This window comes from Camellia sinensis, chromosome 12 (assembly GCF_055761805.1).
Source record: "Camellia sinensis isolate YWXY chromosome 12, ASM5576180v1, whole genome shotgun sequence".
In the NCBI taxonomy this organism is placed as follows: Eukaryota; Viridiplantae; Streptophyta; class Magnoliopsida; order Ericales; family Theaceae; genus Camellia; species Camellia sinensis.
This window is the reverse complement of record NC_138972.1, coordinates 59,671,459-59,697,586: the sequence shown is the minus strand read 5'-3', so window position 1 is coordinate 59,697,586 and position 26,128 is coordinate 59,671,459. Positions and strand designations below refer to the sequence as shown.

General features: G+C 37.0%; 1 protein-coding gene and 1 long non-coding RNA gene across 3 annotated transcripts; both read right to left on the bottom strand.

The window, feature by feature from the left end:
- Positions 1–17,488: 17,488 nt before the first annotated feature.
- LOC114289113 (chaperone protein dnaJ 72) lies at positions 17,489–24,011 on the bottom strand. 2 transcript variants are annotated; one of them, XM_082898710.1, is made up of 3 exons: positions 23,314–24,011; positions 19,408–19,477; positions 17,489–17,845 (listed from the first exon to the last, which is right to left on the bottom strand). In XM_082898710.1, exons 1-3 carry the CDS (start codon positions 23,736–23,738, stop codon positions 17,783–17,785), a joined length of 558 nt encoding a protein of 185 aa, XP_082754836.1. In that variant the 5' UTR covers positions 23,739–24,011; the 3' UTR covers positions 17,489–17,782. The 2 variants fall into 2 exon arrangements, with proteins under 2 accessions (XP_082754836.1, XP_082754837.1); XM_082898711.1 differs by having other exon boundaries at positions 23,461–23,984.
- Positions 19,740–23,216, bottom strand: LOC145804523 (uncharacterized). The gene is made up of 2 exons (XR_014346476.1): positions 21,517–23,216; positions 19,740–21,223 (listed from the first exon to the last, which is right to left on the bottom strand). It is a non-coding gene; the product is annotated as an uncharacterized LOC145804523 (long non-coding RNA).
- Positions 24,012–26,128: the final 2,117 nt, after the last annotated feature.

The window sequence follows — 26,128 nt, the reverse complement described above, 5'->3', positions numbered from 1 at the left end:
GTAGCGCTCAAAAAAACCATCAGAATGAGTCTTGATTTTGTAAACCCATTTGCAACCAACCAGATTCTTACTAACAGACAAAGAAACCAACTCCCAAGTGCTAGTTTTCTGTAAAGCAGACAACTCATCCTCCATAGCTTGAACCCAATGAGGATCTTGACAAGCTTGCTTGTAAGACTGAGGTTCTGAAAAAAAGTGAATAGAAGACAAAAAAAGTATGATAGGCAGCAAAAAAACATGTATTAGACCAACCCAACCTGTTTGGAGAATGACGTGCTCGAGTAGGATATCGGTGTGCAGCAGGATCAGAGTCGTCTAAAGTAGGAGGATCAGTAGTAGGGGCAGAGGTAATAGGTGGAGGAGGAGCCTTGCGACGAGAATAAACTAACAACAGAGGAAGAAAAGAAAACGAAGGAGGAGAAGCAACCGAAGGAGAAGCAGGAGGAGAAGATAGAACAAGCTCGGGACGAACTGTGGAGATGTATTCATCAGACGAGACCTCAGAAGGAAATTGATCAATATGCACCAAATCCTCTTTGGAAACTGGGGCGGTGAGAGGAGGAAGCTGAAAGTAAGGTAGACGTTCGAGAAAAGAAACATGATAGGAGACATAAAGACGACAGGAAATAGGGTCGTAACACCGATAACCTTTCTGAGTAGAACTATAACCCAAAAAGACACAGAGGATAGATCAGACACTAAGTTTGGTCCTATCTTTGTGGGAAAGAAGGACAAAACAAGCAGACCCAAACACATAAATGAGGGAGTAGTTAGGAATTTGGGAGAACAAAGCCTCATAAGAAGACCGACCAGAAAGAATGGGATTAGGTATGCGGTTGAGAAGAAAAGCAGCAGTAAGAGTTGTCTCCTCCTCCAGAATGGAGCCGAAAATGAGGCAGAGAGAAGAAGAGACCTAGCTATCTCAAGGAGATGACGATATTTATGTTTGGCTCGACCATTTTGGGTAGGTGTATCTGTACAGGAAGTTTGGTGAATGGCACCAAAATTAGCCAAATACTCACATAACACATTTTAAAAATATTTCCTACCCAAGTCATACCATAACACTTTAATTGTAGACCCAAACTGAGTAGTAATCATAGACTGAAAGGTACAATATATCTAATAGAAATTGGACTTATGAGTCATAAGATAAACCCAAGTGTAACGGGTGCAGTTATCAACAAATGACACATAGTATGTAGAACCCCATTTGGTGAGAATAAGAGAAGAGCTCCAAACATTAATATGAACTAAAGAAAACGGTGTATCAGATATAGAAGTACTTTTACGAAAAGATAAGGCTGTCATTTTGGTAAGTTTACACCCTCAACATTCAGTAAGTTCACTAGAAGAAACTTTACCCAATATACCTGACTGAGCTAAAGACCGTAAGCGGTCAGCAAACAAATGCCCTAATCTATAATGCCACAAGTAGAAATGAGTGGACACAGAATCTAACTGAAAAGAGGAAAAAACAATTGGAGAAGTTGTCATAGGTAGATGCAAGCTCTCTATCACATAGAGGTCTCCAACTCTACGGCCAGTCCCAATTTGCTGCTTGGACATCCGATCCTGCATAGAACAGATAGAAGAAGAAAAGATAACATCAAAATCGGAGGCATCAAGCTGACTGATAGATAATAAACTGGCAGATAACTAAGGAACATAAAGGACAAATGGAATAGAGACAGTAGATATAGTAGACAGTAAGACAAACCCAACAGATATGATAGACATAGCAGACCTATTAGCAGCATTAACAGTAATAGAAAAATGAGGGGGAGTACAATTTTGAAGTAAGAAGAGATGGGGAGTCATATGATGAGAGGCACCAGAGTCAAAAATCCAGACAGACGAAGAGATGCCTATAGAAGACCCAAACAAACTTGAATGAAGAGAGGAAACAATAGAGGCAAATAGAGATGGCTGGGAAGCAGACATGGTATGCTGAAGCTGACTAATCTGAGCACTCAAGGAAGCCAAGTCAGGATCAGGAACTGGAGCAGATGTAGTACAACCGGTGAAAACCTGAAAATTACTTGGAGAAGAATAGCAAAACTGGGTCTGAGACTGCTGAGAATACAAGCCAAAAAGACATCCCGTCTTGGGATAGTGATACTTCTAATGGCCTCTTTGATGGCAGAAGGTACACTCATCCGGAGTTAGAGACATCATAATAACCAGAAAACTAAGGGATTGAAACCAACCAGAGAACCAGAAGTTGAAGTAAAGTCCAGCAAGTCGAAACAGAGAACCAGAGACCAATGATGAAGAACTCTGATCAACACAGCCAAAGAGAGAGAGAGAACCACAAGTCGAGCGAGAAGAACAAGGTCAGATAGAGGTACAAGAGAGAGAGAGAGAGAGAGAGAGAGAGAGAGACCTTCACGAACCAAAATGAGAGAGAGAAAGATCCCTCGCATGAACCAGACGAGTCAACGTGTTGTCGGATTGCAATTCTGGTGACAATACGACTTCGATGAACACTCAATGACAGCGAAACAAACACTAAAGATCCAGACAAATTGCGATAACTAGACGAACCAGACGAAACGACCAAACGAAGTAACCAACTCAGATGGGTTGACTTCGTGAGACTAGAGATCAGAATCAGAGATGGTTGCTAGGGTTTCGAGTTCTTTAGGTTTCAAACCAAGCTTTGATACCATGTTAGTTTTCTGAATAAAATTGTATATTCAATTGTTTTAATACAATGTTTACATCTGATATATATATATATATATATAGCAATTCTAGACCTAATCCTAGATAGGAAACAAGAATAAACCTAAACTAATCCTAAATAGGAAACAAGAATAAACCTAAACGAATCCTAAATAGGAAACAATATTCACATAATATATATTATACTAATATTATTCTCAAATCGATAATCCTTTTCTCAAATCACATTTGCATATAAAGAAAATGAATATATTTACGTATCAAATTGAATACTAATGTGATTTAATGAAGGGGTTATTGATGCCCGAATGCCTTGATTTTTTCAGGTATATTTTACTTGATGTTTCCCCAAAATTCGACGGTTTGAATCATCAAAATAAGACTCAAAATGAGTCCCATAAATCACACAATAGTCACTGTTATCCAAACCCCTAGAAACTTGAATTTCAATAATTATTGCTAGAAAAATGCATATTAGAAGTAATATCATAGCATTTATGTAGTACATGAATAGTAATAAATTACATATCACATTGCGTATAAATCTTTTTGAAATTGTCTCATACTAATCAATGGAAAAGGAAAATATTTCATTCTTTTAGAAAAAGAAAATGAGCAAAATTATTATACATACTCCCAAAAAGTGCATAACAAATGTCTTTTCAAAATTACATAATGATTGATAATAAAACACAATAGTTAATAACTTTTCATATCATAATAATTCGTATTATTTTAGTATTCATAATATAATCATAATAGTTGATTTCTGTATATTACCTCAGAAACTCTTGTTTACTGCTCAGAAACTCTTGGGGGTGCAAACGTGTAAACTTGTGTTAACTGAATTGAATGTGAAAAATCTAGAAATCCCCTAGATGTTGATTTGTGATTATGTATCAATTTTAAGCAGTGTATAACAATCCCAATCAAGCAATCAAGACAAATCGACACAACGATTTTAACGTGGAAAAGCCACAATTGGAGCACCTCAAACTGTGATAAAAAATCATGGGCAACAGCCACAAAACAATCCACTAAGAAGATATAAAGGAATTACACAGGTATACTCTCAATTACCTAGCGAATCCATGCCCGAATTGAACCAACCCCTATGTGCCTCTTCCAACCCCGTCTTCACTCGGAATTGTTTTGACGATGAGCCACTCCAGAATCCACCAAAGTTTCAGGCTCGAATTCTTCAAAATCCACCGAAGAACAAATCTCTCTTTTGTATAGAATGAACAAACAAACCTTTGATGTATTCTTCTTAATCCATGAGTTAAATACTCAATTAAACATTAAAGAAAACTAGCAAAATATCCCTAGATATAAACCTTAACATCCAAAAAGAAGATCTGGAGGAGTAATCCCAAAATCTGACAGAAACCCGTACTTATAGAAATCTGGAACTGCGAGGCTCGCTCGAGCGAAGACTTTCTCGCTCGAGCGAGGAACCAAAAACGCGTGTTTTCCATAAGTGGCTTCGCTTGAGCCACGCACCCTTCGCTCAAGCATACATTCATCTCTTTCAGGTTTTTACACAGACGCAGCCTTCGCTCGAGCGAGCACTCCTTCACTCAAGCGAGCATGGGCGGAGATGCAACTTCGAATGTAATTTTGCATCAGCTTGATCCCCGTCATAATCAGCGAAGTGGCAATCTTGAAAGTATTAACATCACAAACTTCTCTGCAAGGCATAATTCGGGTTAGATTCGCATCTAAAAACTCATAGCCTCACTGAAATAAAAAGTGCGAATAAAATTACAACTCAAAGGAGTTTTGTCAAACGAGATTGCCAAGAATAAAAACCTAACAATCTCCCCCTTTGGCAATGCCGTGACGAAACACACCTAACAAATAAAATCCTAAACACCCCAACCCATTACAGCCAATAAAAACAAACTTCTTTCTCAAGGTCATGATCTGCAAAACAGCTATTAGTCCCACAATTTCCAAAACAACTATTAGTCCCACAAGAGTATATGAAAAATCAATAAACATATGGCTAGATTATCTTGAAGCATGAGATGGAAAATATGAATAGATGCGACTTGGAGCTTTTAAGAACATGTAGCATGAATACATGAATACTAAGACACAAGCAATCGACGAAACAATCTCCCAATTTTTGTCATAATTGGCAAACTAAGTTCAATCAACTAAAGCAAGATCATAAACCACACAAGCAATGATATGATGATGTAAATATCAGGAGCATGCAAGAAGGAAATAATAAGCAAACAGTGCATAGCAACATTCAAACAACTATAGCCAATCTCCCTTGCAAAACAAATCAAAGTGTTCATGCTAACAAACTCTTGTAATGATAAACCAAACTCCCTTACCAAAAAAAAAAAAAAACAATGAACAAGAAGAAAACGACAAAAAATATGGTGGAGCAAGCAAGGAATTTCAGATTTATACCTTGAAACACACAAGATTATCTAAGAAGCACAATTACTTGAAAACACAATGTGTACAGTCTCTAGAAGAATCCTCATAAAAGAAAGTGATGCATTATGTGAAAAGCATAGATCCCATGATAAAAGTGTGTGTGTGACTCTTGGAGTTCGACAAACACAAGATTCAAATCCTAGTAGTGATCTGATAGCTGGACCTCTGACAAGAAAATCTAAGCACAACTAAGGAAAGTCAAACCACTAGGAATCAAGGGGTATTTGTTGAGTAAAAGCGGAGGTTCCCCCTCAATCAATGAATCTTTTTCTCTTTTTTTTCACACATTTTTTCTTTTTTTTTTCTTTTGCACATTTTTTCTTTCTTTTGCACACTCATTGGCGGCTGACACGCTCAAGAGTATAGAAACCGAACCAGAGAAGCATGGATATAATAAGGATGGCCTGGTTGGTGACTCTGAGGTAGCCTTTTCCTCATGGCTGGACTGCAAAGAATTGAAGGGAAAGCCGTGGAGATACAAAAGATGGAAGGTGGTTTAAGAGACTCAACATCACCCATGAAATGCTAGTATAGGTCAATTCCTCTAGAAAAGCAAAGATACAATGCTAAAAGTCCATAGAAAAAAAATAATCACTAAGGCGGAAGACTCCGATATTTGCTAATCCAAGAGTGTGTACAGAATGAGACATACTAATAAAAAAACACACACTCCAAAATGAGTAATGACCACATAAAGCACACACATATCAACATGTAATGGATATTCTTATCAATTCCACTATGCACCAAGGACCACTCAAAAAATTTAAGCTTGCAAAACCATACTAAGAAAATCTTTTTGGTTTTTTTTATTATTTTTTTTCGTTTTCTAAACAAAGCAAGACAGAAAATGAGCATGCACACATTAAGTGATTCAAAAAGAAAAAAAACACACAGAAACCCCAAAACTAAAACGACTAAACAAATTAACACAAGTTAAGTTTTCTCACCCAAACTGCTTTAGTATGAACAAGGTTGTGAGAATGGCGGTTCTTGGATGGTGTCTTGACGTTGTGGTTCCCTTCCCCTTCAATAAGAACCCGTCTTGACATGGTTTCCAACTTCCTATTCCTAGAACTAGGAAAACACAGCCTCTGTTCATGTTTGTTCTCAAGCAAATCAAAATAATGAGGTCTAATATGACCCTTAACCTCATTACCACCAATGAAGTGTCTCTTACCCCACAAGATATTGGAATTTCTTCCATCTCTATGAAACACTCTCCCATGTAACTCATAACAATAAGGGCGAATATGACCATGCATACCACAGTGATGACAAATAAAAATAGGGTGTACAAGATGTACCTTCTTTTCTTTGACCTTACCAACTCTAGGAAGATTGAGAAGTCCATCCTCATGTTGAATTTTTTGTTCTCCCTTTCCTTAAGTTCTTGTATCATGAGATGTGAAAGCACTTTGTTTTTGCTCTTTCTTACCACCAAAGCCAATGCCACTCTTGTCAGAACAAATTTGTTGAGACCCAATGATATTGTCCAAAGTCTTTGATCCTTTGTTCCAAAGACCAATGGTAGCCATAGCACACTTGAGTTCTTCCTCTTTCTTGATCATTAGTTCTTCCAAAGCAACTTGGGACATCTCGAGAGTTTCAATTTTTTCTTCATATGTTGCATAGATTTGCTGTAGCTCATTCCTCTCTGTCTCACAAGTCAAGAGTTTTGCACAAAGAGCTTGTTGATCATTAGAAATCTTAAGGGCATCATTCCTAGCCTCAGAAATCTCTTTCTTTAATTTGACATTCTCACTTTCACATGCTTTGAGTTTCATAGTGAGTTTGTCATTCAATTTGGATAAGTTAAGAGACTCCATATACAACTTTTCATAAGCTTGTTCAAGCTCTTCACCATCACTCTCCGAGGATTCATCATCAGTGGCATTCTCAACCGACCTCTTCGGATACTCTGTTCGTCCTTCAATTTCGGAAGCCGCCATGAAAGCAAGGAATTGTTTCCTCCTTCGCCTTGATCTTCGATGTCACTTTCATCTTCATCAGATTCTTGTTCATCATCTCAAGTGATGGCGAGGGCTTTCTTATTCCTCAAACGAGTGGGGCATTCTTGAGTAAAGTGGCCAAATCCTTGGCATTCATAGCATTGGACTCTTTCAGAGTTCCCTTGTATCTTTCCTTTCTCCTTCTTGGCTATAGAATTAATTTTGAGTTTATCTTTGCCTTTAGATTTATGAGTATGAGTAGATTCCAAAAGATTAGGATACTTTTTCAAATAAGATTTTTTAAATTGTTTAACACAAGCAGCTGTAATCTTGGAATCTATCTCACAATCCTCATCAGAATCCTCTCCAACTCTTTGAAATTCCTATGTGCCTCATAAGTTTGGAGATTTCCAACCAAGTGATCCAGCTTGAGGTTGTCAACATCTTGAGCCTCCTTAATAGCCGTAACTTTTGGTTGGAACTGAGCGGGCAAGGATCTCAAAATTTTTCCCACAACTTTAGATTCTGGTATTTTTTTCACCTAAATTGAAGTTGGAATTAACAATGTCACTCAACTTTGCATAAAATTCATCAAAGGTCTCACTATCTTTCATTGAAAGGTTTTTGAAACTAGATGTGTGCCTTTGAAGTTTTGAGCGTTTAACAGAAGGAGTGCCCTCGATGTGAGCCTTTGAAGTTTTGAGCGTTTAACAGAAGGAGCACCTTCATGAATAGTTTGTAAGATATCCCAAGCCTCTTTTGCGACTTCATAATTGCAAATATGACTAAACTCTTCAGATGTGATAGCGCAAAAAAGAGAATTGATAGCTTTACTATTCCAGCTATTATTTTGGTAATCAATTGTGTCCTACTTATCAATTGGTTTAGGGAAAGTTACTCCATCAACGGTAATCGTTGGCTCAGTCCACCCATACATGACAGATTGCCAAACTTTTTCATCAATAGATTTTAAAAACCATCACATCCGAGCTTTCCAAAAAGAATAATTGGATCCGTTAAGTAGGGGTGGTCGAACCATAGAATTTCCCTCACGAATTGTATCCATTATCACAAATCAAACAAGATCTCGCTCTAATAAATTTGTAAAATAAACAAAATAGAGCGACCCGCTTTGATACCAATTGAAAAATCTAGAAATTCCCTAGATGTTGATTTGTGATTATGTATCAATTTTAAGCAGTGTATAACAATCCCAATCAAACAATCAAGACAAATCGACACAACGATTTTAACGTGGAAAAACCACAATTGGAGCACCTCCAACTGTGATAAAAAACCACGGGCAACAGCCACAAAATAATCCACTAAGAGGATATAAAAGAATTACACAGATATACTCTCAATTACCTAGCGAATCCACGCCCGAATTGAACCAACCTCTATGTGCCTCTTCCAACCCCGTCTTCACCTCGGAATTGTCTTGACGATGAGCCACTCCAGAATCCACCAAAGCTTCAGGCTCGAATTCTTCAGAATCCACCGAAGAACAACTCTCTCTTTTGTATAGAATGAACAAACAAACCTTTGATGTATTCTTCTTAATCCATGAGTTGAATACTCAATTAAACATCAAAGAAAACTAACAAAATATCCCCAGATATAAACCTTAACATCCAAAAAGAAGATCTGGAGGAGTAATCCTAAAATCTGACAGAAACTCGTACTTATAGAAATCTGGAACTACGAGGCTCGCTCGAGCGAAGACTTTCTCGCTCGAGCGAGGAACCAAAAATGCGTGTTTTCTATAAGTGGCTTCGCTCGAGCCACGCACCCTTCGCTCAAGCGTACATTCATCTCTTTCAGGTTTTTACACAGACACAGCCTTCGCTCGAGCGAGCACTCCTTCGCTCGAGCGAGCAAGGGCAGACATGCAACTTCGAATGCAATTTTGCATTTTGCTTTGGGGGCGCTGCCCCTCGACCCCACCTGGACGCTGCCCCGAACCCGCCAGGGGGCACCGCGCGAGCTGACCAGGCAGCTCGATCCCCGTCATAATCAGCGAAGTGGCAATCTTTAAAGTATTAACATCACAAACTTCTCTGCAAGGCATAATTCGGGTTGGATTCGCATCAAAAAACTCATAGCCTCACTAAAATAAAAAGTGCGAATAAAATTACAACTCAAAGGAGTTTTGTCAAACGGGATTGCCAAGAATAAAAACCTAACAGAATGTAAGCGCACCAGACCTTGTGAACCTAGTTTCAAAGTGTAAGAATGTTTGACAATTTCTAACTTCTAATACAAAGAAATGACTGTGTGTGGCTTAGAGGAACTGTCGCTGGCTCGGATCTTGCCCTAATGAACAGGACTTTTACTAAATTTGCTAGGTAATAAAGATAGACTAAACTAGAATTGAACTTGCATTGATGGATAAATGAAGTGCAATTGCTAATCTAAGGATAATTTGAACTAAACAACTAATTCCTAGGAATTGAATTGCTTGAATGTAAGATAAAGCTGTAAAAAGCTATGGTAAAAGCTATGAAGCTAAGATAGATAGAAGTTATGAAGCTAAGATAAATGTATTAAAAGACTATTGGTCGAGTTGTTTGGTTGGGGACCACTTCAAATGTTGCACTTGAAGCCCTTTATATAGTGTTAGGGAACCCCCTATTTCTGCTCAACTACCAAGAACGTGGCAACCTCTTCTGGTGACATGTGTCCTTGATCCTTAGTTTGACCCCTAAGAGTATAAATGGTTTTGATATCTATGGATAGTGCCTATCTTTATAGCTTTGACTTAGTCCATTGAGCTCCTATAGGCCGCCACGTGTCCCACAAGAATAAAATTTGAATTTATTTTGCATGATTTAGGGAAAAGGCTCCTTTGTTGTAGCATGGATTGATCCTCAAAGCCTCTTCTTTTATTGTGTATGTTTATCCACAAGAAAATTAAAAACCCAATCTTGCATTATTTAGGGAAATAGTTCCTTGATTGTAACATATTGTTGACCTCACATATCTTCATAAGCTGACACGTGTCCCATTAAAAACCCCACTTGACTTGAGTTGGGAAAAATGGTTCCACTTTTGTAGCCTTCTTGTTAATTTGCTTAATCTTTTAAATCTCATACAATCTTCACCCATAGCAATTGCATAGCAGCTAAATAAGAGATAAGACACTTTAATAGGGGATAAGTCTCAACAACCTCCTAATTCTTAGTAACGGTTAAACCTCACCTCATTTATCAAATCTAAATTATTTTATTTTATTTAATTAATTATTCAATCAATCAACTTAGTTAATTAATTAAATAAACTCAAATAATTTCCTTTAGCACAACTACCATTTCACATCAGTGGTGGGTCCCTAAAAATCTTTGACTCTTCGTATTCCATTTCCATGTGGCATTAAATAATTTAAGGAATGACCACGTGGCTATTTTTTCCAAAATGGGTACAAACAATACCCCTCTTCAAGTATATTCTTAGTTCTTCCAAAGAATTGTAAGGATATACTTGAATTCCAACTCCCTTTTTGCCTTGATTCTTGAGATCCAATAATAACCCTCCTTGATGTGATAGACCAAAAAACCTTTAGAAATAGAGCCTTGAAGAACGGAGTGTGGGAAATGGACTAGCAGCTGTCTTTACGCCTATTATCATTATGACAGTGTCTCTTCAATCATAAGGACTGATGGCATCTTTAGTGGCAAAACTGATGATGTCTCCCTAGCAGGCAGATGCGACCTAGACTCCTTAATGATTAGATGAGCATCTCCACAAACTTAATTCACGAAATTCAACCTTACCGCCAATAATTGGCGCTAACTTCCTTAGGAAGTTGATCCATTTAGCGCTAAGGCTATAAATAGCCCCAACTACAGTTTTTAATTCATTCTTCACATCTTCTTCTTCCTAAAAATTCTTCTCTCTCTTTTCTTTTCTTTCATCCATGGCTTCCAAAAAATTCCATTGTTCCTAAGAAAGAACTAAAATCTGTTGGGCCTGAAATCGATGAACTAATTAAGGAGAAGAAACACTTGATATATCCAGAGATCTGACTCACTCCATTGGTTCGTCTCTAAAACACAAGCTAGGGCTTGGTTGTGCTTTCATTACTGGCTTCCCCTCTTATCTGAACAAGTATTATCCCTGCCTTAAGAAGAAACTGCCATTTGAGCATTCTGTTCATGCCTATTGGGACCGCTACAACCTTTCTTTATCCATCATGGTTTGGCATTCTCCCAAAACTGAATATGTCACTTGGCTAAATAGTGTGGTTACTATCAAGGGTCAAGTTAGGAAGGAAACAAGAATCTTCAATGCAATCATGTTGAGCTGAGGTAACATTCGACTTGATAAAACTCTGTTCTTTTCTATTTCTCACTTATGGTCCATCTCTACCAACTCCTTTCATTTAAAGACTACTATAATGGCGCCCACTTTGCAAAACATCCCGTTCTTGGCTGGTTTTCGTCCCAATGAAGAAGAATTAATCCATCTCCTTGTTTGCAAAGAAATTACTTATGTTTATCCTGACAAGAAGCTTCTAACTTACTTCTCATTTCCTATTGTTACTCAAACGACCCCAGAGGTTTCTGAATACGAGCACATTTTGTTCCTAATTTTCTGGTTGAACAAGTGTTTGTTTTGTATCACATCTCAGAAAATCACTAAGGATTTCACAAAACTAGCCCAGGCCTTCTCTTAGGGCAGAAAGCTTGCACTTGGCCCTCTCGTTCTGGCTCACATCTACAGAGGTATGATGGAGCTAGTTTCTTTACGCTTAACAAATAGATCTGGACCTTTCTAGCTTATGCAACTCTGGCACTAGGTTTATTTTCCAAAGTTTGCTCCATTCATTCCTGCTTATGTACCACAGTCTAAATGCTTTGGCCTCTATTTCCTAGAAGCCTACCTTAACGTTCACACCTTTGATGACTGCTTCACTTTCTTCTACCGAAAGTTGATCATTCGTGATGCTTATGCTCTTTGCCCTTTTCATGCGATTTTGCTCCTTATTGGCTAACTGTTCCTCTATCCCAAGCCACTAGATAGAAAGACAAACAATTTGAGGTTTGGGCCAGCTTCTTGGTTTCTAGACCTTTGGACTTAGTTTTTCACTAAACAATAGAAAATACGGCGTGAAAATTTATACAACAATGATACATCCCCCTAAATTTTGAGCTCTAAACCAGCTCTAGTGAGCTAGAAAATAAAAAATAAATAAAGGCCAAAACATCACATCATGTGGGACCCACACATTACATTAGAGCTCTTAAAGCTCTCAACCATTTCTCAAATTTATAAAGCCTCTCAATTCACCCGTCAATTTGGCTTGTTCCAAATAATTCCCATTCCTTCATATTGGTCTCAAAATGACACCTTTCAGGGTAGATTTGTCTTGAGCAATTCAGACCTTGAAGCACTTAATTTTGTTTTTCCTACCCTAAAATAGAATTTTCATTTCAGACCCTTTGATGAAGCTCTAGACACCACCATTGAATTCGATGTTTGGTGGGGAATCTACGTCTTGAGCAAGACCTCTATTGATCCAATGGTCCTCATGCTTTGCATCTCCCCAGACCGTATTGCAAAGATCGAAGACTCCAAGGAAAAAGCTCTTTCAAGTCCTACTCCTTCTAGAGAACAAAAAAAGAAAAGAAAAGAGTACTCTTTCCTTTCCTGACCGTTTCAATTCGATCCTTTGTTTTGAGAAATTCTTTAAGTGTACATGGAACGGTCTAAAATTTGAAGAAATAAAGAGAATACAGGAGAAAAAGTTAATCGAAATTTCTAACAAACAGAAAGATATGTCAAAATTGACATTCCTTAGAGCCTATCAGACCTTAGGTACCAAAACTCCTGCCTTAGAAACTTTTCTAAAACCTTATGATAAAGCTATTCCTCCCTTTCCTGATACATCCTCTGTCTTTGCTGTCACACTCCGTGAAGAATGAATGGATGTCTTTCTTTCTGAAATTGAGAAAATTACTATTGCAAAGACCAACTCTTGGGAGGTTGAGGATGATATTAGTCAAGGAGTAATTAGAGTAGTCCTTGCCCATGATGCTGGTCAATTTCTTCTCTTTTTGGTAGTTTACATTTATTTCTACTTTCTTTTGACCAATTCTCAGTTCTAACTTTGTAGTTGTTGTACCTGCCATTTCTGACATGCCAACAGAAACTGGAAAAAATAGCCCACCAGCAAAAAGAAAAGTTGTCTTTTTGAACTAAATCAGTAGGTCTAGAATGGCAAATGATAACCTCAATCTTTACTAATGAAATAAATTTTTGTCTACAGGAAGTCATTGCTCCACCAACCAAAAGAACCAGGTCAAACTATAAGGCAGAAATCACTGCAAGTCCTCCAGGCTTTTCCTCCCCTCAGGTAGGAATGTTCCATTACTCCTAGCTTTCTTCCTCTGACCTTCTATTCTGAGCCTTTTTTTTTTTATTTCAGAAATCTCCTAAAGTCGTGATAACCAAGGAAACCAAGGTTCTAGCCAAGGGAACAGCAGCCCCAACCAAGCCAAAGAGGTACAAAAGGTAGCATGCAAAGGCAACACCCCATTAGTGGATTTTTCCAGTTTTGTTAAGCAAAAGATAATCCTCCTTAAATAACCCCTCCATCTTCTGTCAATAAGGTAGAAATTCCTAACTTCCCTTCTTTGGTTTCCTTTTGACCTTTTTCTTACACTTGATCTTTCTACGCAAAGAAAAGCCTAAGAAACCGCAACAACTCAAGGCGAAACTACCCAAGCCTTCAAAGCACCAGAAATTGCTTATTTTGCCCCAAAGCTAGTTATGGACTTGGATGCTTATTTTGAGGTTGTCCCAAAAGACTACCTTAACTGTCTCTAGAGCCTCTAGAAGTTTGATTGCCTCTTCAAGTCAAATCATGCCTTCCTCCAATGAAGTTGAGAAAGCTAAGAACAATCTAAAGTCATTGCTGGTTTTGTCATTCCCAAATGTTTTGTTCCTAGGATGGCTCCTAGTTCTGATATCTGCTCTAAGTGTTCTAGCCACTTCTACATTATTTGACTCTTCCTTTCAGCTAGCTCTCCAAGAATTTCAACGGCGAATTTCTAACATAAGCCAGACTCGCATTTCCCTTGTTCGCAAACAAGGAGAAATTGATGGGAAATTTCAGCGGTCAGCCTACTTGAAGAGTCTTCTGAAATAGTATGTAGAATCCTACAAGAAATTAAAGGAAGCTACTAATGCTAAGGCAAAGCAAAGGCATAGTTGTCTTGGCTACCCAGAAACAGGAACTATACGTAGTTGTCTTGGCTACCCAGAATTAGATATCAAACTTCTTGAACTTAAAGAAGCTCGTGCCGCAACCGTGATTAAGTTGCAAGTTGTAGATGCCCCTTAGAACATTCTCAAGACCAAAATAAGTAGCCTCTTGTAATTTCCTTTCATTGCATCTTAGAACTTTTGATTGGTTTAGGAATTTGTAGCACTTTTTGTTTTTCTTCGGCTTGTTAAGATCATTTTTGCTTAGTCGACCTGGTTCTAGACGAGGCCATTTTGAACATTTTTGAACATGTTTAGGTTTGTTCGACCTGTTCAGGCCATTTTTTATTTAATAAATTCACAGAATTTTGCGTCGTTGACTACATCATTTCCCACATTGTTGGATAAAATTTCTTCAAGTACTTGCCATTTATTGGACACTTGTGTAATTCACCATTTAGATCTTGTAATTGGTAGGAACCTTCCTTTCAAATTCTGAAAACTAGAAATAGGCCCTCCCAACTTGGAGACCACTTTCCAAACTTAGGATCATTTACACCAAATAGCTGGACTAATTTCCAGACTAAGTCATTTTGTGCAAACTCTTCTTTCTGACTCTTATATCATAAGCTATGGCTACTCTTTGTTTCTGTACTAAAAGATGATCTAGGGTTGCTAACCTTACTTCATCTAGATCTCTAAGCTCCATTAACATAGCTTAATTATATTCTGCAGGAGTCAAGTCATTCTAGAACGCAACTCAGGACCCCATATTTACTTCCATGGACTGCATCATGCCCAAAAGTAAGCATAAATGGTGTAATTCCTTATGCTGTTCTTTTGAAGTTTTGTAAGCCCACAATGCTTTTGACAGGACTTCATGCCAAATTCTAGGTTTGTCCTCAATCATTCTTTCAAAGATGCCTTTCAGAACCTTATTTGTTGATTATGCCTTGCCATTGCCTTGAGTATAATATGGAGTTGAATGAGAAAGTTCTATACCATACTTTTCGGCAAAGGCATGGACTTTTCCACTAAAGAAAACAGTTCCTCTATCGGCCACAATATGTTGAGGCATGCCAAATCTGCGGATAATGTTTTCTTTGTTCATCTTGATGGTCATTTTGATTTATTGACTTCATAGCAATGGCCTCAACCCACTTTATAAAGTAATCCATAGTCATAACTGTGTAGGAATTACCCTTAGAAAGAGAGTTTTTTTTTCGAATCATGTCAAAGAACCAACCTCTAAATGGCCATGGTTTAAGTATGGAATTCATAGAACTTGCTGGCGCATGTTGGATATGACCATAGGCTTGACAAGGTAGACATCCTTGGGCAAATCTAACGTAATCTGAAAGAATAATAGGCTAATAGTATCCATACCTTCTAATTAGACATCTCATTTTTCTTCCTGCTTGATGAGTCCCACAAATTCCTTCATGAGCCATTAGTTTGATTGCCTTTTCGTTAGAAAGGCACTACAGAAGCAGGTCATCTTCAAGACTCTTCTCATAAAGTTCTCTTTCAATCCAAACATGATGTGTTGCTCTCCTTCTAGTCTTTCTATCTGCAGGAAGTTGTGGATGTTTCAAGAATTGAGCTCTAGGGAAATGCCAATCTTCCTTAGAAATCTCTATCATGTTTACTTCCATGATACGTTGCTCTCTCTTCTTGACTGAAGGCAACAATCTTTTCTGAATGATGATAATTCTTTGGTAGAAATCCCTCTTTTATGCATTAAAATATACCTTAAGCAACCCTAAATCTCTTAACATGTTAAATTATCAAAATAACACATAACAAGGCTAAATAACATACAAATCATTAAAAGAATCCCTACCTCAAAGCAAGGAAGAGATGAGTAACACCCAAAAATCGACCGAGACGAAAATCTAAACTTTGTAGATTAAAACGTAGCCCTCAACGTGTCCTAGCTTTTGATCTTAAGGACTAGGGGTAGAAAATGGCTTAAAAGAGATGAAACCAAGTGTTTAAAAGCTTAAAGGCTAAAAATGGCGATCTGAGAGAGAAAATGAGAAGATGAGATAAAAAATATTGATATTTTCAACTTTTGGGTGATATTTATAGACAGCCGCATCGTGGGCGTGAAAGTCATAATAGCGACGCAGACTCCCACACCACAGGCGCAATGCCAAAGTCACGGGCTACCCTCGCGTCCCAGTCAAGGGACCTGAAGGTATGTTTCGGTCACGGGTGACATCGCGGGCGTGAAGTGCACATCGCGAGTGCGATCCAATAGCTTGCGAGCCACACAATTCTCTTTTAGGCCAACAAACCTGAAGGCCATAATTGACCGCAGTCGTAAGTGCACATCGCAGTCGCGGGCGTGACCCTTCAAATAGAAGAAGAAATCTGCCAATGGTGCCGAGTTGTTTGCTCATAGATCAAAACTAGGCCAATTGTTTTTGTTAGTTTTGTTGATTTGACGCATCTTATTGCAAAGATCATGTTGCCTGTAAGAAATGAAGCCTTGTTCAAATATTTGTTATAATCACATTTGCAGCTTGTTGACTTTTTAAATTAATTTTTAAAATTAGAGCTTTGTTTTGAATTTTGTGTTTAGTTGTAAGCACTAACTGATTGATAAAATATTCTTATTAGGATTAACAGGTCAATGGGTTATACCTTCACTAATTCAAGCAATAATGGTGGCTTTTTCCAACAACATATATGTGGAAAAAGTCAAAAAAACAAACATATCCGCCTCTACCATCCCTGCAACCCAACTATACAAAACTCCAAAAGAACCTACTCTCTAATCACGAGGCAGATCCGGCTTCACCATCTCTCTTTTTTTTTTTTTTTTTTTTTTTAACTCGTTTCTTTTCTCCACCACCACCACATAGTCGGCCACCAGCTCCTTTCACAACCACCTTCCACCGCCATAGGACCACCATTGACACTCCCATCTACCTCCCTTGTTGCACATCGCACCACTCCCTTCTGCAACACCAGCACTCCCCCACAGCCAACACTAGCCCCACCATCCAATTGTTCATAAAATCAAAATCCTAACTCACTGCTGTGTTAATTGATCATTATAAACTGGCGATGATGTTTTGCCGATCTGGATAGCAATATCAGTTCATTCTCTTGCTGAAGAAAAAAAATAATAATAAAATAAGGATTTGTATCCTGCAAACCCCACCTTCACTATAATATTCGCAATAATAGTGATGAAATCATTAAATTAATATGAATATGAGTTATCCAGGTCCATTTACAACAGAACTTGTGGTTTTACATTTACACTATACAACCAATTACTTCATACATTGAAACAAAGCATTGCGAGCAAAAAGAAGATTCACAGAGCAAGATAGAGGAGACTTTACAAACAAGTATTGTAGAAATGGAAACGATACCTACTATAAATCCAGAAAGTAACTAACTTGGAGGTTGGTCAACCCCAAAAGGCGATGAAAACAGGGTCATTCATAAAATAATAGCCCATTTCACATCTTATCTTTCACTGCCTTGGCCTTCTCTATGGACTCCACAGCATCTTCAAATGATTTCTGAAATTAAAACAGGAAAATACATCAGCAACAGGAGTTGCAACCAATAATTAACCAAGTCCATTGCAACCACCAAAAATCAAAAGAAGAAAAACCAATAACATTTTGGTGCTGCCAGAAAATTCATTTTGGACTATGGCATCATTGGCATGCATAGAAATCAAATGTGAAACTAACTAAGGCTCAGTCATCCAAAAGTCCACCAAATGTCCAACCCATGTTAAATGCTCATAGCCTCATACTGGTGGACCCTTCGCAGTTATTGAATCGTTAAACAGCTACATATTTTTATAGTATTGACAGTTTTACTTCATTAATATTTTACTACTAATCTGCCAATACATCATATAATTGAAAGTAAGATCCACCACTAGTGTAACATCACATTGACAAAAAGTGTATCTGTTACATGAGTTATTGCATTTAGCCTTAACTTTTGCAAGTCAAAGCTTTCCTGCTTTTAGCTCTTAAACTTGGCTCAAACAAACGTGTGTGGGACTTAAACTGAATAACTACCATAAAAAACAAAACCAGGGCAAGAATTCTACACTTGCATCAACCAAAATATAAAAATGATCATTTGTGTTACTACAAGAATAGCATATGGAAAGTCAACCAGTGGTATTCTTGGGTTAAGTAAAAAGTTATTCGAACATTCATTTCAACCTCCATCTGAAGTAGCCTGGCTCCCTTTCAGGTATTCATTGCTAATTTGTTCAACTTACCTCCCTTCAAGCCTATTCTCTTTTGCTACAAGTGGATAGGTAGATGATTGAGTTAAAGTGTTTTGAAGTCGAGAAGAAAGTTATTGTAGTCTTTGAAATTCAAAGGCTACCAAAACAATTAGAACCTCAAGAAATCACATAAAATTTTTGAAATGACTACATATATAAAACATTTTACCTCGAAATTTCTCACTTTCCTTCCAAGATCCTCGAACTCCAGCTACTATTGGTACTAGAATTATTATTAGTATTATTATTTTCTCTTTTAATGATTTACCAACAGAGAAGGTTCTCATATGCCTTACACATTCATCAAGGTATTAAGAAAATCATAATTACTCATATAAACCTCGTATGATGGGTTTTGAAATTTAATTGTTTCCAGTGGCCCTGAGCGAACTTAAAATTTTCCCTAAGCAAAAATTTAACATAAGTTAAATTACCCTTAGGAAATGAGAGAGTTAAAAATAAAATAAAATAAAAGACAAGTAACAGGTGAGAAAGGAAAATAAGTGAAATACAGCAAGGAGCAGGCATATAGTGTATCCCCCCATTATCAGTGTTACATGTGTGTTTGTATGTGCCAACAAATACATAGACCAGACCATGAAATTTAGTAGGGGGCAAAGATGAACATTGCAGGCATATCACACTGGGTCCACTGTCCACTTCTGGAGAGTTAATTAAGCTCTGGAGATAAAATTTCCATGACATAATATGCAAATGCATGACAATAAGTCACCAAGTAACCATGATATCACACAGCATTTCTAATAAGAAAAAACGACAGAAAAGTTGAAGTCTATGGATGCACACGAATAAAACCAAACTACATACCCCAGGATTGTGCATCTTCCACAACGTATCCCCACTTGTGTCAATAATAAACGTTCCACCTAGTAGAGCACTACAAAAAATTATGTATCAGCCAAATTCCTGTCACACTTGAGAAACCATTCATGTTATACAATAAAAGCAAATGTGAAAGCACAGCATCTAATTAACAGGATCAAGCTATTCAACATATTTTACACCATTTAAGAATAAACAGTAAACTCCATCATTACTATATAAAAAAAGGGACTGGTCTACTAAAGTTTCTGTTAGTTCACTCTCTACATATTTGTTGTGATAGCATGATAAAATGGTTTGCACATAAATATTCTTTATTTCTTTTTCTTTTTCTTTTTCTTTTTTTTCAACAATGGTGTACATGTACTTTTTATAATTAACATTGCTCCCCGTTAACATTTTTTGTTGCCAATGGGTATTAACCATCTCTGTTTGACCATACTCCTTTAAGGCTGTGCTAATCCAAGGCTCAAACTCAAAAGTCTCTGATAACGTAGTTGGCAAGGCTCAAATACTCTAATTATGTGTGTTTTCTTTTTCTTTTTCTTTTTTTTTATACTTTTGCTGAAATGATCTGCAACTCTGCATGCTACATGTTTGTTTTTTTAATAAGCATTGTTTTTTGAATAATGAATTTTTGCATTGCTAGCTGATTTTTTAGTTCATTCACTATGATTACTGTGAACTTTGTTCTCTAAGTCTTTGATTCTTAGCACTTAGCAACAACAAAATATAATCTTGTTTGGTTTGGTTTGGTTTGGTTTTCAAATTCTGTTACTTTTTCCTTTTTCAAAGAAATAAAAAAACTAGTTTGTTGAATAAAATGGAAAGAAGAAAAAAAACTCATCATTTTCATATGGTTTTCTCTTTTTTTGGGGTGAAATATAATTTTTGAAAGTAATAAATATATCTTTTGTGTTTATTTTCATCAAACTAGTTTCTATTTTTAAAGGGAAAAAAAATTAAAAAAACAGAAAACAGAAAATAGTTTTTCAACACTAAACCAAACAGAGATTTTTTACATTTTTTTCTGCTGAAATGGTCTATGATTAATTACTATTATGCATGCTCTTTGAATTTGTACATCTATTACTGTTGTTTTTTGAATTTTAGCACTTTGATTTTCTGATTATTTATTTATTTGTATTTTGATTCTAGATGATGGATTATCCTTCTCCCATTGTCAATGAAAATGCCCAAGGTAGTGATGTTCAAGCTAATGCCCCCAACCCCTGTAAGAAGCTTCCAATACCACTCCAGGAAAAGGGTAAGCTGCAGGAAAAGGGTGGTGGGAGAAAATCGTCTTAGCCATGGGATCGTCTTAGGGTCAGATAAAGAGTGAGAAAGATGGAAAAGCCAGGGTTGTGTGTAACTATATCAAAAAGGAACACCTTGTTGATTCCAAAGGCCATGGTACAAGTACTTTATTGAGTCATTTGGTAACTTGCCCAAAATATGCTTATAGGGATCAGGGTACGGGACAACAAACCTTGTTCTTTCAACCCCAACAAGATGGAGAAGTGGGTGTTGATCTTGTGGCAACGAGCTTACTATTGAATAGAGTAGTAAAGCTCTCGTTGAGATTATCATTCTTGATAAATTGCCCTCTAGGTTTCTGGAAGGAATTGGATTTATGATATTTTGCAATGTCTTACAACCTAAGTTTAAGGCAATTCCATCTCATACGACTGTTGCTAGAGATATTGTAGCCATTTTTAACAAGGAGTGGTATAAGTTAAGAAACATACTGAAGGGTCATAGGGTTTGCCTTACCACAAACACATGGACATCAATACAAAATCTAAGGATGTGTTTGGTTTGTGTTTGTAGAGTAGTTTTTGAGATACAAAGTACAAAAACTTGTTTGGTTTGCCTTTTTTCAAAAATGGTTTTGGAAAATTGTTTTGGGGAGAGATTTTTAAAAAAAGTGATTGATTTAATGTGTATGAAAGAGAGAGTGATTTTAGAAAGTAGGTAACCAAACAAAATTTTGATTTTTTTTTGGAAAAAATTTGTTTGGTTTGATTACTCTTAAAAATTTATTTGTAGAGAATTTTTCCCAAAAATTTTTCTGAGAAACAAACCAAACAAGGCCTAAATTACATATGCCCACTGTTCATTTCATTGATGATGATTGAAAACTACAAAAAAAGATCATAAACTTTTGTCAAGTTGAAGAACACAAGGAAGAAACTACTGATAAAATAATTGGGATGTGTTTGCTTGAGTAGAATGTTGGTAGCAGTTTTACATTGACCAATCACTTTCAGTAGAAAAGACTTCTAAAAATCTCACAAACAAACTATAGTTTTTCCAATCACTTTCAGTTGGAGCTCCATATGTCTTCTTTTTTTCACTTCCCAAGTCCCGATCATTACAAACCTCATTACCCAAAAAGTAAGATTTGTAATTGAAATCCTCATCCTCAAAAAGCCTTCTCAAACTTTTTAGCAACCTCCAACATTAAGTAGGTAAGGTTCCACTTAGTTGGTACATCAAGGCATAAGGGAAAGTCTACTAGTAAAAGAATTGAGATATGTTTGCTTGATTGGAAAGTTGGTAGCATTTTTACATTGAACGTTGATAATGCTAGTTTTAACAATGCTACCGTCAAGTTCTTGAAGAGGAAAACAAAAGATTGGAAGGGGACCATCTTAGGTCATGAGTTTTTACATATGTATTGTTATGTGCATATTTTGAATCTGATAGTGGGTGCGGGTTTGAAAGAATTAGATAAATCTAATGCTTGTGTTCATGATGTAGTGAGCTACGTGAGGTCTTCTCCTAATAGGCTAGAAACCTTTAACAAGTGTGGAGAGAAAGCAAAAATTGAATCAAAGTTTCTTTTATGCCTTGATGTACCAACTAGATGGAACTCCACCTACTTAATGTTGGAGGCTGCTAAAAGTTTTGAGAAGGCTTTTTTGAACAAATGAGGGATGAGAACAATAATTACAAATCTTACTTTTTAGATGATGAGGCTTGTGGGAAGTGAAAAAAAAGAAGACATATAGAGCTCCAACTGAAAGTGATTGGAATAATTGTACGTTGTTTGTAAGATTCCCAAGGCTTTTCTACAATGCAACCAAGTGGCTTTTGAGCTCACTTTACATTGCTTCTAATTGTTTCTTTTATGCGGTGTTTGTGATTCAAACAAAAATTGAGTAATAGGCTAAAAAAGATTCGAAAGAGGAGTTGTTGCCTTCAGTGGCCAAAGGTATGAAAGCTAAATTTGAGAAGTATCGGGGGAATGGAGTTAAAATATGTCTCCTAGTGTATGTTGTCGTGGTCCTTGATCCTCGGAATTGAAGGATTGATATTGACCGTGTGCTTTGGAATTGAATAGTTAATCTCAAAATTAAGAAAATACAAAATAAAACCCTAAGTTACACTTAAAATCTAGGTTGCCTCCATCTACGCCTAAGGAATTCTCCATGATGATCCTGATGATCCCCATGCTACTAAGGTCAAACCCTACCAATTTGAGAATTCACAATGAACTTTCATTGTCAAAATGTCGGTAAATTACTTCGATGTAAAATAGCCCTTTTAGTCTCTTAGCTCCTTAAACCCTAGTTCTCAAATCCTTGCTCTGCTAGACATAAATAGGTGTGATGAAATTCCACAAAAATTATGCTACAAGTAAGGAATCCCAACTATTCTACTGTAAGTCATAAAACAAAAGAATTCAAATTCATATGGTACAAAAATGAGAAGTCACACGAAAAAATCGAATTTTGAATCCAACTCAACATTCCAATATAAACATAATCACAATTGGCTACATGAAATTATCGCCCATCCCCCGCCCCCCCCCCCCCCCCCCCCACAAAAAAAAAAAAAAAAAAAACAACAACAACAACATAAAATTAACATTGAGGAAGAGATTACCCAGCAAAGGCAAGGTTGAGAAGACCCGAACGTGTTGTAAGAAACCGAAAAGCGATCTCCAACTTAGAAACCAACCCATCTCCATTAACACCTCTGCTATAAAACCCATAACTAGAATTGGTTTTACTGCGAGAATTATAGCCATACCCATAACCATAAGAATTGAACCCACTTGCTGTTCTCCCATTGTTGTTATTGTTGTTGTTGGAATATCGGAGATTGAAGTGAGCGCGCTTGCGATCGTCTATGAGGACCTCGTAGGCCTCTGAAACCTGCTTGAATCGAAGAGTCGCACCGTCCTTGACAGAGTTGGGAGAGTGAGAGTGCTTGTCTGGGTGGAATTGCATTGCTAATTTTCGAAATGCTTCTTTGATTTCGTCTTTGGTAGCGTTTCGAGTCAGACCCAAGACCTTGTAGTGGTCCATTGGGGTTGATTTGGTGAGTCTGAGGAATCAATTGGGGGCAGAGAAGAAGAAGAAGAAGAAGAAGAAGAGAGAAGCAGAGGGGTTTGATTCGTAAAATGGTTTTTCAGGTTGAATGGGGAAAAGGGGTAGTTGAGGATGCCATGGAAAGAGGACATATCGTGGCTCTCTTGCAGCCGTATTCTCTCTCTTTCTCGAGTGAGTCGACGACTCGTGCAGGTGCGGGTGCTAGGTAGGGTGGCCAGAGGGCGGGTTTGGGATGAGTTTGTCATTATCTGTTTAGGTTATGAATTTTAAATATTTTGTTAAATATTCTATCAAATGAGTGTGTGATGTATATATATATGTATTTGTGTGAGTCGTATAATATTTGGGATACTTAGCATTTTTCTTCTTTGTCCCTGTTCCTATCAACAAACTCTATCTCGACTCCTGCCACACTTCATTATGAGTGGAATTTTTTGGCCCTACTCTCGTCGGTGCCAGATATCAATTATATTTCAAATAGTTAGAAAAATTAAAAATTATTTAAATTTTTAGCACATTAAATATATATATATATATATATTTTTAATTTTTATATATATAAACTGCCAAACTTTTAAGATTATTATTTATTTATATTTAAACAAAATCATGAACTTTTAATATTATTTTCTTATATTTAATTATATTATATATATTATTTATTTATATATTATTAATTATATCGGATCGGGTTTGCATTCAGGGAAGTGACACCCGCTCCGCTCCCATTACGGGTGACCAAAACATAATCTACTTCCGCCCCACATAAGTGTTGGGGCGGGTGTAGACACCTTATTTTTTACCGCGCCGCAAGGCTCGAGTGCTTTGTCCGATACACTTGATGATGAAAAGTGGTGTTGTGCATGGTTCGAGGTCTTAACGAATAGGCCATGTTTAAAGTTCCGAAACAATCCCAAACCTTTCATATTCCCACTGATTATATCTAAGAAATTCCTTTTTACACATTGTGCCACCCTATACTGAGGCTGAAACAAAAAAAAGGGAACACATTGAGGCCCAGTCGTGCCTCAATGAGGACCAGCCATGGCTATTGAAGGCTAGCCGTGCCTCGGTAGCAAGAAACACTGTTCTGGGCAGGATGCCGCCAACTGTCCATTTTTGAAGATATTTATGCCTCCTCTTACTCAAATTCTATAAAAATCACTATATATCTCTGTTTTGAGGGTTGAAGAATTTTTACAAAGCCTCTATATCACCTTGAGATTATTCTCCTTCTTCTTGTGCGAGTAACACTTTGAGCTAACCTATCACCTTGAACCTATATCCATACACCATATACACCTTCATACCTTGGCCTAGGAACCTTGGTTGGGCCTTAAACACCATAATTCAAGCTTGAAAGTGTGTTGAGACTTAGGCCTCGTTTGAGAACAGGCTAATTTAGTAACTTTTTGGCTATTTGGCTAAAAAAGTAGGTAAAAAAAACTTATATGTTTGGGATGACTTTTTAGCTAATTACGAAAAGATGTGCAAAAAGTAGAGATAAAAGAGAATCTTTGACTTTTTGGTATGAGTTGCTGATTTTTTGGCTAAAAATGTAACTTTTTGGCTTTTTGGCTAAAAAGGTAAGTCCCAAAACGGGGCCTTAGTTTGAATCACAAGCAAAAGCTTACTTCTTTGAGAGGTATAAGCTTGTCATTCTCTCTTTTACTTTTTGTTCTTTCATTTGCTATCTAGTTCTTATAGCTTTATGTTGTTTTGATTCTATTCTAAGTGTTAATGTTTGGGTTTGGAGAGCTACCAAAAGGGTAAAGAGAGTTTACACTCTTTCTACACCTTTACCTATAGTTGAAACCCTTACTTTTGCACTCTTTTTCTTTGCTCCCTAAACTGTTTTTGAGAGTTAAAAAGGTGTTGAAAATCATGTTTTAAGGTTTCAAAAATAGAGGAATTAGCCATCCCTCCTTATTTTTTACTTACTAGTCCTATTTTCTTTCTATGTTGATTAGCTTTTTAGGCTCTTTTCATGCATTCTAGGCCACTATTTTTAATCTCTTGAGGGCTGTTTTGGAGCTATTTTAGGTTGTTTAAATAATTCATGCTTTGATAGGCTTGGTTATTGTCTCATAAGTTTGCCTACATAGCTTGTTGTATATTGTTCTTAGTTTTTATTTAACTCATTTCCATGTTTAAGAACCTCATTTTAATAATCAACTCGTCATTCATCTCTTTTATTTGAGAGTTGTTTCAATCGGTTGACAGTTATTCAAAACGTGAACTAGCGATTTATGCTTAATGGCTTAATCTCTACGGAGGTTCATTGCCAACAGTGTAGTCTCTTTTTCATGTTGAGAATCACCTCCCGTTTGACATATTTCTCATTTAGTGGACGTAACAATCATCTT

Excerpts from the sequence above, each read along its gene's own strand:
- LOC114289113 (XM_082898710.1), bottom strand. The coding sequence starts at position 23,738 with ATGGACCACTACAAGGTCTTGGGTCTGACTCGAAACGCTACCAAAGAC. Across the intron at positions 19,478-23,313 it reads CTCAACCTTGCCTTTGCTGG|TGCTCTACTAGGTGGAACGT; the intron begins GTAATCTCTTCC and ends AATTTTTTGTAG. Across the intron at positions 17,846-19,407 it reads GGAAGATGCACAATCCTGGG|AAATCATTTGAAGATGCTGT; the intron begins GTATGTAGTTTG and ends TTTTAATTTCAG.